The sequence below is a fragment of the Eretmochelys imbricata genome, chromosome 5, assembly GCF_965152235.1.
Source record: "Eretmochelys imbricata isolate rEreImb1 chromosome 5, rEreImb1.hap1, whole genome shotgun sequence".
NCBI lineage: Eukaryota > Metazoa > Chordata > Testudines > Cheloniidae > Eretmochelys > Eretmochelys imbricata.
Genome location: NC_135576.1, coordinates 135,167,958 through 135,184,150, shown reverse-complemented (window position 1 = coordinate 135,184,150; position 16,193 = coordinate 135,167,958). Strand labels below are relative to the sequence as shown.

General features: G+C 50.0%; 1 protein-coding gene across 1 annotated transcript in view; it reads left to right on the top strand.

Moving 5' to 3' along the window:
* TMOD1 (tropomodulin 1) overlaps positions 1–16,193 on the top strand; it is a 54,807-nt gene that overhangs the window by 19,951 nt on the left and 18,663 nt on the right. The window contains exons 3-4 of the mRNA XM_077816539.1: positions 3,835–3,954; positions 15,035–15,124. Coding sequence (XP_077672665.1) covers positions 3,835–3,954; positions 15,035–15,124 — 210 coding nt within the window. The remainder of the gene's footprint in view (positions 1–3,834; positions 3,955–15,034; positions 15,125–16,193) is intronic.

The window sequence follows — 16,193 nt, the reverse complement described above, 5'->3', positions numbered from 1 at the left end:
ATTCACAGGAATAGTTCTTCAAGGGGGTCAGTGCTCTGTTTATCATCTACACCTGAAAGTGTCTCGTTCCTTTTCCCCAGAGATTTCTGACCTCTACAGCAAGTCCTTGGTTTCCTGGGGAAAGCCTGAGCTGGTGCCCTGCCCTCCCCAAACACAGTGCCTGCTCCATAGGTGTTCGGCTCTATGCAAGCTCCTTTCTGTCCTACATACGACTTCAGGATTGCAGAGCAGGGGTTTTCAACTGGTTTTCATTTGCAGACCCCTTGGAAAATTTCAAATGGAGGCACAGACCCTTTGGAAATCTATTGTCTACAAATAGAGTTGAATGCTGTTCAATCTAATTATTTCACAGCCCCCTTAGATATAGTCCGTGGACCTCAGGTTGAGAACCACTGTTCCAGAGCACTGTCGTGTCGTTCTCTCTCCTCCCTTGCAATGAGCTGGGGCTGCCCCACCACGCCACAGGGGGCCCCACAAAGCTAAGATACATCATAGCTACAGAGTCACTGTGGGTAAATGTCATGCGAGTATGACAGTAATTTCATCTCTACAAGTGGAAATAAAGCACACTAAAGCTGAGGTGTTCAAACTGTGGGGCCCGCAGATAGGGTTCCCTCCTGGCCAGGATTTGATCGGTCTGTTTTTTTTTGTGGCTTTGCCACTTGCCAGAAAAATAATTTAATCTGCTGGGTTTTTTAGGTGGGTGTAAAGATTTGCATTATTCTCCCAATACACGGAGACGGGGAAGGATTGTGTGTCCAGCGAAGGCCGCTGCAGCGTTCGCGGTACCGCGGGTTGAGTGACGACAACTCAGAACTGTTGAGAACAGGGCAGCTGCCCGCCCCCGCCGCGCCAGCCCGGGCCTGGGGGAGAGGGCTTGAGCCACGGGAGAGTGAGGAGCCGACGATGTTCTCAACCCCCTCTGTCTGGGGGCTTTCTCCAGGTCCTGTCGGTGGCTGGCTGACACGAGGGGGGGGTGTTGCCTTCTGGTTGGAAGCTGGAGATTGCCTCGTGGAGGGGGGCGGGTTGCTGGATTTTTGCCTACCCCTAGAGGGTGCAGAGGAATGTTGAGGGAGGCGAGCCTTGCCGGGCGGCTCAGGTTTCAGCCCCAGGCGGTGGGGTTTAGGCTTAGGCTTCGGGTTCTAGGGAGGCATGGGGGGGGGGCCACTGCTTAATTTCTGCCTTGGGCCCCAGCAAGTCTAACCGGGCTGTGGGCCTGCTTCTCCAGGCCCAGACCCCTCCCATGCCCAGCAGCCTCTGAGAGGATGGCTTAATGGAGTGCTCCATGTGACAGGTCACTCTGTCGCAGCCTGGCTCTCCTGCAGTGCGGCCACTGCCCTGTGTGCTGATGGGTGCTAGAGGAAATCCAGTTGGCTCTGCTGGCTTGTGCGCTCCCCATCACTCTCACTGCTGCTTTGCTCCTGCTTTTCCTTCCACCGAGTTCAGCCTGCAGCTTCAAACAGCAGTGATTTGCTCACAGTCTGTGCAAGCTGTGTTGCTCACCAGGTGTCTGCACGTGTTTGGAAGCTGCACGTATTTGATGCTGCATTTGGAGTTTGAGCAAATGTTGTTAGAAAAGGCCACACAGGATAAGACCCATTTATTTCTCCTGGGTCCCTGATCGGCTAAGTCTACCCCTATGTGGCGAGAGAGGCCGTTTCAGTTGGCTTCCCAGAGAACAGTTCTGTTCTAGTCGAGCTCTCTGATCAGATGGCAAATCAGAGCAAACAAACATTTTCTCCCTGCCCCGTCTTCCTTCCATCAGCTGGTGAAAGGCAGCTGTGCTGGTGGTCAGCTCCCTCCAGCAGGCATGTGGCTACAGTTATTACAGCCTGGTTAGAGCTTGTCCAGGAAAATGGTTCCTGACTCCAAGCAGTTGGGCAGGAAGCTTCCCCAGTGCCTCGAGGAAGAAGAATGATCTCTATCGCCGGGACTCAGGGCTGGCGCTGGACTTCCCACCCTGCCATGGTGCAAAGCCTATGGCTGCCTCTGACCCTGGGCAAGTCACCTCAACTTTCTGAGGCTCTGCAGCCACTTGGGTGAGGTAGAGGGAGACATGTGGCAAGGGGACATTCAGGAAAGTCTGTAAAGTGCTTTGAGATTTTTGGATGGCAGCTGCTATAGACCCATAATGATTAGTGTTCTGCACTAGCTGGGTTCAGACTCCCTGCTGCGCAGACTGCCCCTGGGTACCTACCCCCACATCCCCTCTTTGGGGACCACTGTCTTTCCTGACAGTCTGCACACCTTCCCTGCCTCTCTGTTGTCCATAGGTGTTTCCTCATCTCTGTGGTCTTCACTCAGACGCTTCCTCAGACTCCAGTTTCTCTCTCTCTACGACTTTGGTATCCCCTGCACCGCCAGACTCTAGAGTACACTGGTGCCCTGTTAATCTGCAGGGTAAGACTTGCCCCTCCTGGTGCCATTTCCCCTGACAGTGCACATCTGCTCCTATATTCTGTGGCTTCTCTCCCTCTCTCTGCAATACTGTTACCCATGCCCCCTGATTTGCCGTCACTACCTCCGCCCTCCTCTCTCCCCTCCTTTCTCCCACAATTATTTAGAGAACTGTGCCTGTGAATGTGTGTGGTTGCTCTTTCCTGTCTGTTTCCCAGCTAGATAGTTGGTGAAAAGACAATGCTCAGACCCAGATTTGGTCTAGAGGAGGCTTTGGGTTTGGATTAGACAGTCCAAGTCCTTGTGAATTGGTTTTCTGAGATTTTTGGTCCCAAGTGGTGGAAATCTCATGAGATCAGTGTTTCTCACCAGACTTCTCCTGCCTTGGAACTAATCCAGATTGAATATGAAAAACTCAAACTCAGAAACACAGGGGCTGGTTTGGATCTGGGCTTTCTAGTCTGAACCATCAACAACCACCACTCCAGAAACCTGGGGAGGGAGCTTGGAGTTCCAGTTAAGACCTGTCTTTACTCCTATGTAAACCACGGTGATATTTTCCAGTATGGTCAGTGGTCGCAGTGAGCCTGCAATCCCCTGACTGTGTGTGAACCCAAACTTGGCCTGGGGTTCACAGTAACATGGGAGAACTGGGTTACTGGGTTACCCAAGCCCTTTTGAACTTGAGGCCTCTCCTTCCCTAGGTTGCACATGAGCGGAGGTCTCTTGGAGAGATGCTGTGGTGCTATGTTTCCAAGGTCAGTGGAAGGGCAGGACCTGCCTCTGGAACTTGCTCCCCCAACTGCCCTTCAGATCACAGCTTGAGCCAGCTCCAGATCAGGCTGCTAGGCTCTTGGCAAAATGTTGTTTTCTGTTTTTCTATTGTGCATTTGCTGTGGTCTATACTGGTCTGGTTAGCTGAATGCCTTCAGCCAGGCCTATTTCTGTGAAGGGCAGGACACGTATGAGCTCCGGGCACTGTGTGTTTTTGATAAATGTTGTTCAGTTTGTAGGTACTGTTGTTATACAGAGGCCAGTAAATATATAAAATTCCCTGGCCTGAGAAGTCAGGCAAGTCACTTCTGACCCAGAGAGTTGCAGGAGTCCATTTAGAATAAATCTGAGATAGATTTGTAGAGCTCTGGAGTCTGGGCTACATTCTGCTTGCCTGTGACTTCCTAATTCTGATTAGGGTTTCTTTGCTCACTGCTCTAGGATCCATAACTCATCCTCCAGGTAAAGCTAGTCAGAGGGCAGAACACACTCCATGCAGAGGGTCAGCAGCAGGACTAAGCACCGTATACGTCCTTCTGCACTGCAGGGAATTTCACCGAGAATTCTTTGGAAGTGAATCTGTGCACCAAGTAAATCTGACTCAGTGATCGCTAAACAGGAGCCAGCAGCTGGACTGCCATTGACATCACTTTGTATTTATAGGGAAAGTCTGGGTCCCCAAGCAGAAGCCAATCGACCCTGTTTTGGAAAGAGTAACACTGGAACCAGAGCTGGAGGAAGCCCTGGCTAATGCATCTGATGCAGAACTCTGCGACATTGCTGGTAAGATCCAGTTCCAGTTGGGAGGGTCTTACAGACCTGTCTGTTGTTACTCCTCCTCGTTTGTGGTGTGGAACAGGTTACTGCCTTCTTCACAAATGCTGCTTTCTGCTTTTTATTTTAATGTTGTTGCTTAAGATTTGGTTACAAAGTCTACCCTGCGCTGGTAAAGTGTTTGGTAGGATTTACTTAGTGACTACAAAGGAATTATAGAATAAAGTCTGCCTATCTGTCTTTTCCAAACCAGAGGCCAGATTGATCTATGGGTGGGGAGGGTGTTAAAGTATCTACTCAAAAAAAGAGGAAATATTTTCTGCTTTTTCTTCTTTCTCTTTCTGAGTCTCTGCATTTATTGTCAATACTCGCAGCTTCTGCACATGAAAGCACATCCCATGCGAGTGTGTCCTTTAAATGAAGCACATAGAACGTAGTCTGACTCTTGTCCATTATGGGTTTGGTTTGTTCGGGCAACCTATCTGAGAGTTGGTGGATTAGAGCAGTAGAAGGGAGGGGGCCAGTTTCTAAAGGGACCCTTTCTGTGTACTGGAAAGGTTTTGTTTCATTGCAATTCTTTCTGATAGTCAAATTTTGCTATGTTAGCTTCAGAAGAGGGTGAATCCGAATGTAGGAGTGTTGCCCCCTGTAGCACGTCGCGACTCACTGGTGCGGTGTCTCCTGCTGGTCATCCTGGGAATTAGCTCTCCAGCCTCCGGAGCACCCTCTGCAGGCCGGTGTCCCGCTTGCGTCAGGTCCCCGTGTCCCTCCCGGACCCCGGTGTCCCTGCTCTCGGGGTTCTGCCCTCTGCAGTACCCCCGCAGTCACTGGGTCTCCCCGCCCTGGGGAATCCCCACCCTCTATCCCCACCTTGCCTCAGCGGCTACTGCAAGGCTTCATCTAGCCCCTGCACACTGGGGCAGACTGCAGTCTGTACCACTCATCATGGGCAAGGAGGGTTTGGACCTGCTGCCTTTGCCTAACCTTGGGCTGCCCCTCTGCAACCCCAGTACCTGCTTTAGGCCTTCAGCAAGGCCTGCAGGCTGGGGGTTTTCCAGCCTGGAGCCCCCCAGCTCCTCTGGCCTTTCCGCAGCCCTGCTTTACTCTAGGTACCCTGGTGAGCTCCCAAGCAGCCAGGCCCGTCTCTCTCCACAGCTAGAGAGAGACTGCCTGAGCCCCTGGCTCACAGCCTTTTCTAAGGCCAGCTGTGGCCTGATTGGGCCATGGCCCCCGCTGTAGCTGCCTTCCCCATCAGCCTATCCTTTGGCTCCCCTGGAACATCCCTTTCCCGGGGCTGTTTTGACCCCTTCAGGGCTGGAGCGGGTGCCCACCCTGCTACACCCTCTATCTTGCAAACTAGGATTTACTGGGGAATGTCAAGAAGATCAAAAGGTGGCTTTATTACAGTGTGTGTACCAGATACTAAAGAGCTATTTCATTTAGCAGAGAAAGGCATGACAACTACCCATGGCTGAAAGTTAAAGCAAGACAAATTCAGATTAGAAATAGGCACAAATTTGTAACAGTAGGATGATCTCCTTTCATATGCATTGCAAGTCGATCTCTACTTGTTTGGCCATTTAATGGCTGCATCATCAAGGGTAGTCAGGAGTTACAGCCCACCCACCAGTCTTCTGAGTTCTCCTCCACCACGTTGACCGTTTTCATTGCTGCCCCATAGTCACACTGGGAAGATGGGGCTAACCCAAGTTTCTGCATGGTGGCAGCCACTTTGGCCATTCCAGTCACGAGCCAGTTAAGCCTAGTCCAGGATCTGCGTCCCCAGTTGCAAACATATGGATGTACGCAAGGGCTTCTGAACTTCGTTGGCATGCCAGTTTCTCTAGCCCAAAGTTGCTGCGACACTACGAGGACGCAGCCGTCAGCCCTGGCATGCGGCTGTTCATCCGAGATGGCGCTAGACCAGCAGTGCGGTGGTCGTGCATGAACCAGCACCACAAAAGGATGTTGCCAAGTCACTCATGGCAAGTCAGCAGCAACTGCGGGTGTAGGTGTTTTCTTCTGGAGGTGGGTGGATCTTGTGGGAAGTGCATATTGCTCATTTGCACCTACTGGAACCGTTGTCAGCCTTGTGTGCAGCAGGCTGCACGTTATTCCATGGGAGCAAATACCCCTGCCAGGGCCGAGGTTCGTAGAACATTTGCCTCTGCTCCCCAGTAGGTTCCTGCTCGCGTCTGTATCACAGCAGTGCTGGAGGTGATCGTTTCCTTCACGTGTTCCAGGGGCCGCTTTGGTAGAGTGTGGCCCAGCTTGGCTCCTAAGGAAATGACAACTGTCTGGAAAGGGAGAGGATGACCCTCAACACAGATTGTCAGGGGTCGATTGGTCGGGATCCTTCAGCTGGAAGGTTGTGGCCCCTGTCTTAGACGTACTTACCTTTGTGAGTGGAGACTTACATTATGTGGCCAGAGCATTCATGTCCTGGCTGAGTGACCCTTTGCTATCATGTGCATCGTCACCCACATCAGCAAGACAGATGTCATCTGCACATATGTACTTATCGGCCTTACTTCTGGGTAGGTCGTAAGTATGTATGTTGAAGAGGAGAGCAGCTAGTCTGCTACAGAGCTGCCTAAACCAGCTGACTTTGTCTCCAGTTCATAGGCGCCGACTTCCTCTCTACCCGGGGAGTGCTTGACCCCCCCCCCCCCAACACACACACACAGCTTTTCTGCAGCATTCAGGAGGCGCTGGGAGGGAGGGAGAGGAGTTGATCGGCAGGGCCGCCGACGGGCAGGAAGCACTGGGGGAACTGGGGAGCTTGGCTGCCAGTGGGTGCTAAGAACCCACTAATTTTTTTTCATGGGTGCTCAAGCCCTAGAGCACCCACAGAGTCAGCGCCTATGCTCCAGCTAGCAAGATGAAGCTCTGATTTGGTATCATTTTCGTGATAAACCACATCATGGGCCTACAGGGAACAGTCTGCAACAACTTAGTGGTCAACCCCACATGCCAGACGGTATCACCTGCAGCTGACAGAGCCTCCAGAACAGCACCAGCTTTCTTGCTCTTCTCAAAGGCATCCTCAGTGTCTTCTATTAAGTGACAGGTTTCAGAGGAGCAGCCGTGTTAGTCTGTATTCGCAAAAAGAAAAGGAGGACTTGTGGCACCTTAGAGAGTAACCGATTTATTTGAGCATAAGCTTTCCTGAGCTACAGCTCACTTCCACTGAATGCATCCGATGAAGTGAGCTGTAGCTCACGAAAGCTTATGCTCAAATAAATTTGTTAGTCTCTAAGGTGCCACACGTCCTCCTTTTCTATTAAGTATGTGACTTGGTTTTGGGTATAACGTCCTCGTCTGAAGTCAGCCTGAACAAAGGGACAACCACTGAGGATGATGCCCAGGGGAGTGATGGATTCTCCATCTCTTGGTCCTCAGATCATGGCTGGATGCCTTTCTGGAAGGCCTGCTTTCCCCCTTCTCACCATGCATCATAGCCAGTAGCTGCTGTGCTTCTAGCTGAAGAGCACAGGTGTGCTGGAGGTAGCAAGTTGCAGGATTTCTTTTGGAATTTCTCAGCAGTAGAGTCTTTGTTTTTGCTCAGACGGCACAAAGGGAGCAGAGACCAGCCACAAGTCCCCAGTGCGCACCCAACAGCTCTTCTGCAGCCCTGCTTGCAGGTGGAGAGTGAGTGCTGAGCTGCAGCTGACCCCATCTGGCAGGTGGTTCCCTGGGCACCATTACCAGATGGCATAGCGTAAATCAGCCCCTAGGCTCCTCCAAATTGTGCCACGGGTGGCCCAGATCTGGCTAGAGCAGGGGTAGGCAACCTCTGGCACACCTGCCAAAAGTGGCACATGAGCTGATTTTCAGCACCGGTCCTGGGGGCTCTGCATTTTAATTTAATTTTAAATGAAGCTTCTTAAACATTTTAAAAACCTTATTTACTTTACGTACAACAATAGTTTAGTTATATATTATAGACTTATAGAAAGAGACCTTCTAAAAACGTTAAATGTATGCCTGGCACGCGAAACCTTCAATTAGAGGGAATAAATGAAGACTCAGCACGCCACTTCTGAAAGGCTGCCGACCCCTGAGCTAGAGGCTCCGGGAACAAGCATCAAGCTCCCAGGCAGGCTGCCTGTAGTGGAATGCTAAACTGTATGATATGTCCAGCCACTAGGTGGCACTGTGTGCAACAGCCGGTGCATCCGATGAAGTGAGCTGTAGCTCGCAAAAGCTCATGCTCAAATAAATGGGTTCGTCTCTAAGGTGCCACAAGTCCTCCTGTTCTTTTTGCGAATACAGACTAACGCGGCTGCTACTCTGAAACCTATCTTATTTTAGCTAACCTCAGCCATACACCTGTCTCAGTCCTCGTCCTCAAAGGACACCGGCCCAACGCCTTCAAAGGACAAGCCTGGGAGCTTAAATTCATAACTCTCTGGACACTAAAATCACGGTCTTCATAAAGATGCTGGATTTATGGCTTATTACCACAATCTGTAACCCATTAACCCCCCTTTTTTGTCCTATGGCTGCAGGGGTGTTAATAGGCCACTCTACCTTGACCGGTCCTGTAGAATATGTGCTAACTACTTATGCTAAACAATCTATTCCACCTGGCATTTAGCTGTGATGCTCCGTGTATGTTTCCCAGACCTGAAGAAGAGCTCTGTGTAGCTCGAAAGCTTGGCTCTTTCCCTGACAGAAGTTGGTTCAGTAAAAGATGTTACCTCACCTACCTTGTCTCGCTAATATCCAGGGATCAACTCGGCTACAACAACACTGCAAGCAACAGTGGAAGTTATTTGTTGATTGTCTGTTAAAACAATTCCACCTGACTACATGGCCTGGGGAATGCCATAGCACATTAGGGTCACGTCTGCTTGATGCCCTATTAGATCTTTGTGGTGGATGACAGTAAATTCAGTCTCTATTTTAAGTTCTCCATGATTCATCATATGTGAGATAATTAATATAAATGTTTGTGGGGGACCATTTTTTCTTAACAATAGAAATGAAGAATTAAAAAGACTAACTGACTTTTTTAGTAGTTTTAGTGCTCAACCTTCAGTCTCAAGAAACCATGGGTGTGTGCCCCTGAGAGATAAAGAATTTACTCGGTTGGTTTTATGGCAGCCACAGCCATGGCTGAAGAGACCCACTCGAGAGAGACAATCTCTCTCTGCCGCATCTGTCACATTTAAAAGTGGTATTTCAATCCTTTGGACTCTGCCTTCTGCAAGCTCTTTTCTCCTCTGCTAAGCTGGACTGCTTCCTCTCGTAACTCTGGAGATCCCTGTTAAGCCCTTGTTTCCAAAGGCTGCAGTCCTGAGTGTGATCTTCCCAGGTGTCTACATCCATGTCCATTTCTTTGAGGCCTCGCTTGCACATATCCTTGAAATGCAATTTTGGGTGTCCTTTGGGTCTTTTTCCAGATGCCAGTTTGAGGGTGTCCTTTGGGATGCGCCCATCATTCCCTTGGCACACATGCCCAAGCCAGCAGAGGCGTCTCTGTTGGAGGAGTGTTTGCATGCTGGGTATTGCTGGCCCATTTGAGCACCTCAGTGTTGGTGACTCTGTCCCTCCAGGAGATTCCAAAGATTTGACGAAGGCAACGCACATGAAAGCTGTTGAGCCTCTTTTCCTGGTGAGAGTATCAGATCCCTGTCTCGCTCCCGTACAAAAGTGTGCTGATAACACGTGCACAGTATACGCAGATCTTTGTGTGTTCTGTCAGTTTGTTGTTTTGCCAGACCCTCTTGTTCAGTCTAGACATTGTTGTGGTAGCTTTTCCAATATGTATGTTGAATTCTGTTTCACATGCAAGGTTGACTGTGATAGTGGACCCCAGGTATGTGAACTTGTTCACCACTTCAAGTTCTTAGTTGTTGTTCTTGATGGAGGGTGCTTCCTCAACTCCTTGGGATGTTAGGTTTGTCTTTTTTAGGCTTCTAGTAAGGCCGAAGTCTTGGCAGGCTTTGGAAAAACTGTCCATGAGGTTTTGGAGATGGGCTTCTGTGTGGGTTGCCACTGTTGCATCGTCAGCAAAGAGAAGGTGTTGGATGAGGGCCTCCCAAGTCTTGGTTTTAGATCTGAGTCTTGCAAGATTGAATAGCTTTTCATCAGCTCTTGTGTGCAAGTAGATTCCCTCCGTTGAGGAACCAAAAGCTTGTTTTAGTAGCAGGGAGGAGAAGATCCCAAACAGACTTGCGGCACGGCCTTGCTTAACTCCGCTACGAATCTGGAAAGCCTCAGAGACTGAGCCGCCATATTGGACTGTGCTGTACATGTTTTCATGGAAGGATCAAATCATGCTTAAGAGCTTGGGGGAACATCCAATCTTTTCTAGAAGTGCAAATAGTCCACTTCTACTGATAGGGTCAAAAGCCTTTGTGAGATTGGTGAAGGCTATGGAGAGAGGCTTCTTTTGTTCTCTGCATTTCTCTTGTAGTTGTCTCAGCGAGAAGATCATGTCGAGAGTAGACCTTTCAGCTCTGAAGCCGCACTGTGATTCAGCACAGATTTCTCTGCCAGGGCCGGCTCTAGGTTTTTTGCCTCCCCAAGCAAAAAACAAAAAAAACCTCCGAGAGCGCAACTGCCGAAGCAAAAAAAAACAAAAACCCCACCCCACCCGGAATGCCCCCCCCCAGAATTATGCCGCCCCAAGCACATGCTTGGTTTGCTGGTGCGTAGAGCCGGTCCTGCTGTCTGCAAGGGTCTGAATGCTGTTCAGGCCAACTCGGGCAAAGGCTTGTCCCATAGTACTAAGAAGGGAAATGCCACGATAGTTGTTACAGTTGCTCCAGTGACCCTTGTTTTTAGAGAGATGTTGATGGTGATGTTGGTGTCTCTCATTTCTTGTGGTACTTCGCCTTCTTTCCAGCACAGGCAGAGCAGCTCATGAAGCTGTTGCAACAGGACGGGTTTCCACATTTGATGACCTCTGACAGCATGCAGTCTTTTCCAGGGCCATCTATGGCAAGGCTAAGCTCCTCAACTGTTGGTTCATTGTCGAGTTGGTTCATTACAGGTAGGCTTTCGATGGCACTGATGGCTACGTCTGGAACAATATTTTCACAAGAGTAAAGCTCACAGTAGTGTTCTACCCAGCGATCCAGCTGCTTGGTGCGGTTGTTGATTGTTTCCCCTGTTGTTGATTTCAGTAGGGCTGTCTTCTTTGAAGTTGGGTCCAAGGCTTTCTTGATCCCATCATACATATTTCTGATGCTGCTTGCAATCAGCTGCTACCTGGATGCTTTTGCACAAGTGCAGCCAGTAGCCATTGGCGCACCATTGAGCAGTTCGTTGTACCTTGGTTCTTGCTGCTCTCAACACATAAAAGTTTTTATTTGGGCTTGCAGTGGGGCGGTCACCCTGCTCCGGCCCTGAAGGGGTTAAAACTGCCCTGGGAAAGGGCTGCCCCAGGGAGCCAATAAGCTGGGCTGATTGGGGAAGCAGCCGCAGCTGGGGCCACTCCCCAATCAGGCCACAGCTGGCCCTATGAAAGGGCTATGAGCCAGGAGCTCAAGAGGACTCTCTCTAGCTTTGGAGAGAGAAGGACTGGCTGCCTGGGAGAAAAGGGTACCTGGAGTGGAGCAGGGCTGGGGAAAGGCCAGAGGAGCTGGGAAGCTCCAGCCTGGAGAGCCCCCAGGCTGCAGGCCTTGCTAAAGGCTGGGAAAGGTACTGGGGTTGCAGAGGTGCAGCCCAGGGTTAGGCAAAGGCAGCAGGTCCAAACCCCCCTTGCCGATGATGAGTGGTTTACAGACTGCAGTCTGCCCCAGTGAGCGGGGGCTAGATGGTGACTGGCAGTAGCTGCTGAGGCAAGATGGGGATAGAGGGTGGGGGTTCCCCAGGAGGGGAGACCCAGGGACTGCGGGGTACCGCAGAGGCAGAACCCTGAGGTAAGGAGCACCAGGGTCCGGGAGGGACACGGGGGCCTGAGGCAAGCGGGACACCGGCCTGCAGCGGGTGCTCCGGAGGCTGGAGCGCTAATTCCCAAGACGACCAGCAGGAGTCGTCACGTCGCTACAGGGCCTCTCTCGTAGTTGGTTTGGGCTGTGCGTTTGGCCTCTATGGCTGGTATCAATTCACTGGAATATGCATCAGACCAGTCGTTCGTCTTGCTTTCCTTCTTCCCAAAGACTGACAGAGCTGTGTCGTAGATCGTGTTCTTCAGTTGCTCCCGCTTCAGGTGGATGCTTGTGGCACCATCACTGAGTCCAGGACTTACTGTCGTATGTTCTGGTAACTGCTGTGACTTTTCTTGGTCCGCTAAGGCAGCGGTTTTTAAACTTCTTTTCTGGCAACCCAGTTGAAGAAAATTGGCAACCCAACAGAGGTGGGGATGAGGGGTTCGGGGTGTGGGAGGGCCTCAGGGCTGGGGCAGGAGATTGGAGTGCAGGAGGGGACTGGGGTCTGGGCTGGGTGTGTAGGCTCTGGGGTGGGGCCAGGGATGAGGGGTTTGGGGTTCCGGAAGGGGCTCTGGTTTTGGGGGGGCTCAGGGCTGGGGCAGAGGATTGGGACGCGGGCTTGGGGTGCAGGCTTACCTCCAGCCCGGTCAGCGGCACAGCTGGGGGGCAGCGTGCAGAGCCTCGTGCCCCTTCCCCCCCACGGGAGCCAGACCTGCTGCTGGTCGCTTGCAGGGCACAGCGCGGTGTCTGAATTAGCCGGGCAGCACCACCGATGGGACTTCTAACTTCCCAGTCGGCAGTGCTGACCAGAGCCGCTGTGACCAGCGCCTTCCATTCCACAGCCCAGTTCTGGGTCATGACCCACCGTTTGAAAACCACTGTGCTAAGGTACCGATGTTAATACAAGGACGCCCTTTGACTTCAGATCTGTTTATTGTCTTTGGTTTAAGTCTGACCTTGCTGCAGTGAGCACTTTGATAACTGCGGGTAATGAGGACGCTGTTAAGGCTGGTACCCCTTGTGATGATAAGATCCAGTTGGTTCCAATGGCCAGATCTGGGATGTTTCCAAGACCCTTTGTGCTGTGGCTTTGTCTGGAAGAATGAGTTTGTTACACAGAGGTCTTAATAGGAACAAACTTTTAGCAGGCTCTGACCATTTCCATTCTTTTATCAGTTCCGTGTTGACCAAGACAGTTGGTCCATGCTTCATGATCAGCTCCCACCCTTGAGTTGAAGTCCCCTAGCAGGGAAACATATTCGTGCTTCGGAACCCTGCTGATGGTGGTGTTCAACTGGTCGTAGAACTGGTCCTTTGTTGGGGCGAATTCACTCGCAAGGTTGACTGGGCCCTCCGAGGTGAACAAGCGTGGGGCCAGAATTCTCTCTGATCCATTTGTAGGTGGCTCAGTCTTCCCCAGAAGTGAGTTCTTGATGGCAAATCCCACCCTGTGCTCTTGCATTTCTTCAGCACTTTCCTCCTGTCTGAAAAATGGGTCCACGTTAGCAGACCTACAATTACTGGCATTTATTTGTCCCAGCAGGTTTTCACCAGGTAGGTCCCTAGCAAGAACCACCCTTCTCACGACAGTCCCCGCACTCTGCAGCCAAAAAACCACATGGTCAGGGAAGCTCTGGCAATTTCTGCTTCTGGTACCAGCCAGACCCGGGAAGAGCCATTTGTGGAAAAACTAAGAGAAAACAGCTGTTGGGACCTTGAAGGTCTGTTCTGTGTGAAGTTGAGAGGAATTTTTGTTCTTAGTTTATTTTATGATTTGCCCATCCGTAATAAACGTACGTTCCCACACATATCCCTGTGTGTACAAACAGGCATGTGACATTCTATATCGAACCACAGGAGAATGGAAAATTCATTGCTACAGGGCTTTCTCCAAAACGAATTTTCTGAGGGCAGCAGGATTTCTTTTTTAAAACGTTATGTTTGGTCGGTTGGCTCTGTGCTGCTTACTCTAGTAGGCGCTGGACTGCTGAGGTTCTGGAACATACATAGATTGAGGCTGGGTCTACACTTCAGCCGCTACCATGGCACAGTTGCAACATGTCCGTGTAGCCACTCACTGCGGCGACGGGTGGGGATCTGCCATCACCGCAGGTGATCTGTCTCCACGAGAGGCACTAGTTAGATCAACGGAAGGGTTCTTCCGTCGGCTTAGCGCTGTTTTACGCCAGGGTTAGGTCAGCTTAACTGCCTCGCTCAGTGGTATGGGTTTTCACACCCCAGAGCAACGTAGCTGGGTTGACTTAACTTAGTTTTTAGTGTAGGCCAGTCTCTTTCTCTCTCTCTCTCTGTATGTATTGTTTTAGAAAATTAGAGACTGAAATGCGTTTGTTATCTGAAACTTGGCTGCTGTCTTCTCGCAGCATTTTAATTCTGTTTACAGTACTCATGTTTCTGTCTTCAGCAAGTCACCATGGACCCCGGCACTGCTTTCAGGCTTTTGTGACCTGTTAAAGAGTGCAAAGCTCAAGTCAAAGCTGCCTTCAGTTTGTGTTGGGTATAAACAGAATGCCTGTTGCCAAAGCACTTGGGATATATACACTGTTCTGTAGTTGACTGGATGAGAACATCTCATTCTGCCGCCGAGCGTGCCAGGTACAGTGTTGATGCCATTGTCTTAAACAAGTGTGGAGAGCCCCTCCCACCCAGGCTAGTGGCGGGTGGAAGGCACATGGTCAACTGCAGGATCAGGCTTGAGATTGGTAACTCCTCATGGCTGTTTCTATGTTTTGTGATATTTATTCTTCCTCTCACTTTTTTTTTTTTTTGGTTTGGCTCCAACCTAGACACTCCATTCAGCTTGATTATTGGGAAACTGTTCCCACGTCTGTGCCTCCATTTAATATCTTTCGGCATTAATGCACAGCCCAGACCCTTGCTGCCTGCAATGCATATACCTTTCCCTGCACAAATCGTGCTACCCTTTCGTAGAGAGAAAATGGCCATAGCCTCAGTGTGCTGTCGGTACCTGACGTCACTCAGCACAGTGGGACTCAAACTGCGGGCTCATGGGTGCCATCTTTCTAGCTTTTCTACATTCGCACAAAAGCAAATTTCTTACTGTGGAGGCCCACATTTTAGGTCACTTCTGGGAAGCTGTGTGCTCTTGAGGCTTTGCCAGAATCCATCTTTTCTCAGCATAAGGGGCTGCAATAACTTGGTTTTTTTTCCCTTTCTTTTTGATGTAGCCATCCTTGGCATGCATACATTGATGAGTAACCAGCAGTACTACGAGGCACTCGGGAGCACCACTATAGTTAACAAGGAAGGCCTGAACAGTAAGTATGTTTTACAGCTGTTCCGAAGTATTTGCTTGAAAGACTCAAAGTTGCTAGTGGGCTATTGACTGTGAATTATTTTTAATAATATTTTCTAACCTGATTTGTCTCATTATGTCAAATGCCCCTAAGAAGCCTGAACCAACACAGGGCCCTCTTATATTGCCAGAACTGTAAAAGTGTGAGATCTGGTGCATCTGGGATGGGCAAAGGGGAAAGCATGTGGCTTTCATTGCTCGATAGCCCCCCCGATGCTCACCTAATAGCATGGGACTGACCGTGACCGTACAGGAGATGATACGTTCTCTCTAGAGCTAGTCCGAGAATCAACATCTTTCTCACAAGGAATTTCAGACAAGTCCTTGGTTTGGAAGTTTTCAGCTGGAAGATTTCAGTTTTCCCATGGGAAGTTTTAAAACAAAAGGTTTGTTTTGACTTGGAATTTCAATTAAATGTAATTTCATTTTCTTTAAACCAAAAAAACAAAGTGACATTTTAAAAAAAAAAAAGAAAATGTTTGTTTAGATATTTTCCTGTGGACAAAATGAAATTGTGGTTTTTTTGGCCGAGAAAGAACTTTTGGCATGAAAAATGTGGAACACCTTTAGTTCTGTGCTTGGAGTCCGAGCCTGTAACTGGCATGGGGGGAGAACAGTGGCTCCAGACCTCATTTCCAACAGACAGGCAGCAGAAAATAGCAGAATGCAGTCAGAGAAAATCCTAAAATGGCTGAAGCATGCAGGTTGTGACTTGTTTGACTCTTAGTACATATTGCTTCCCCCTCTCCCCACCCTTACTCTACTGTATCCACGTACTCTGGTCCAGGGAAACCAGTGGGTCAGAACCTCCGCTGGTGTAAATCAGTGTGGTGCCACGGAAGTTTAATGGAGAGATGCTGATTTATAGCAGTTGAGGATCTTACCCCATATATGAATTGTAGAAATGTCATTGACTGAGGAACAAACTGGTGACATGCTAATATGTATTAGAATATGGCTTTGTCCGTAGCAACATTCTGATTGGCCTTTGTGATGACATCTGACCTGTCACATGCCAGCTACCAACAATG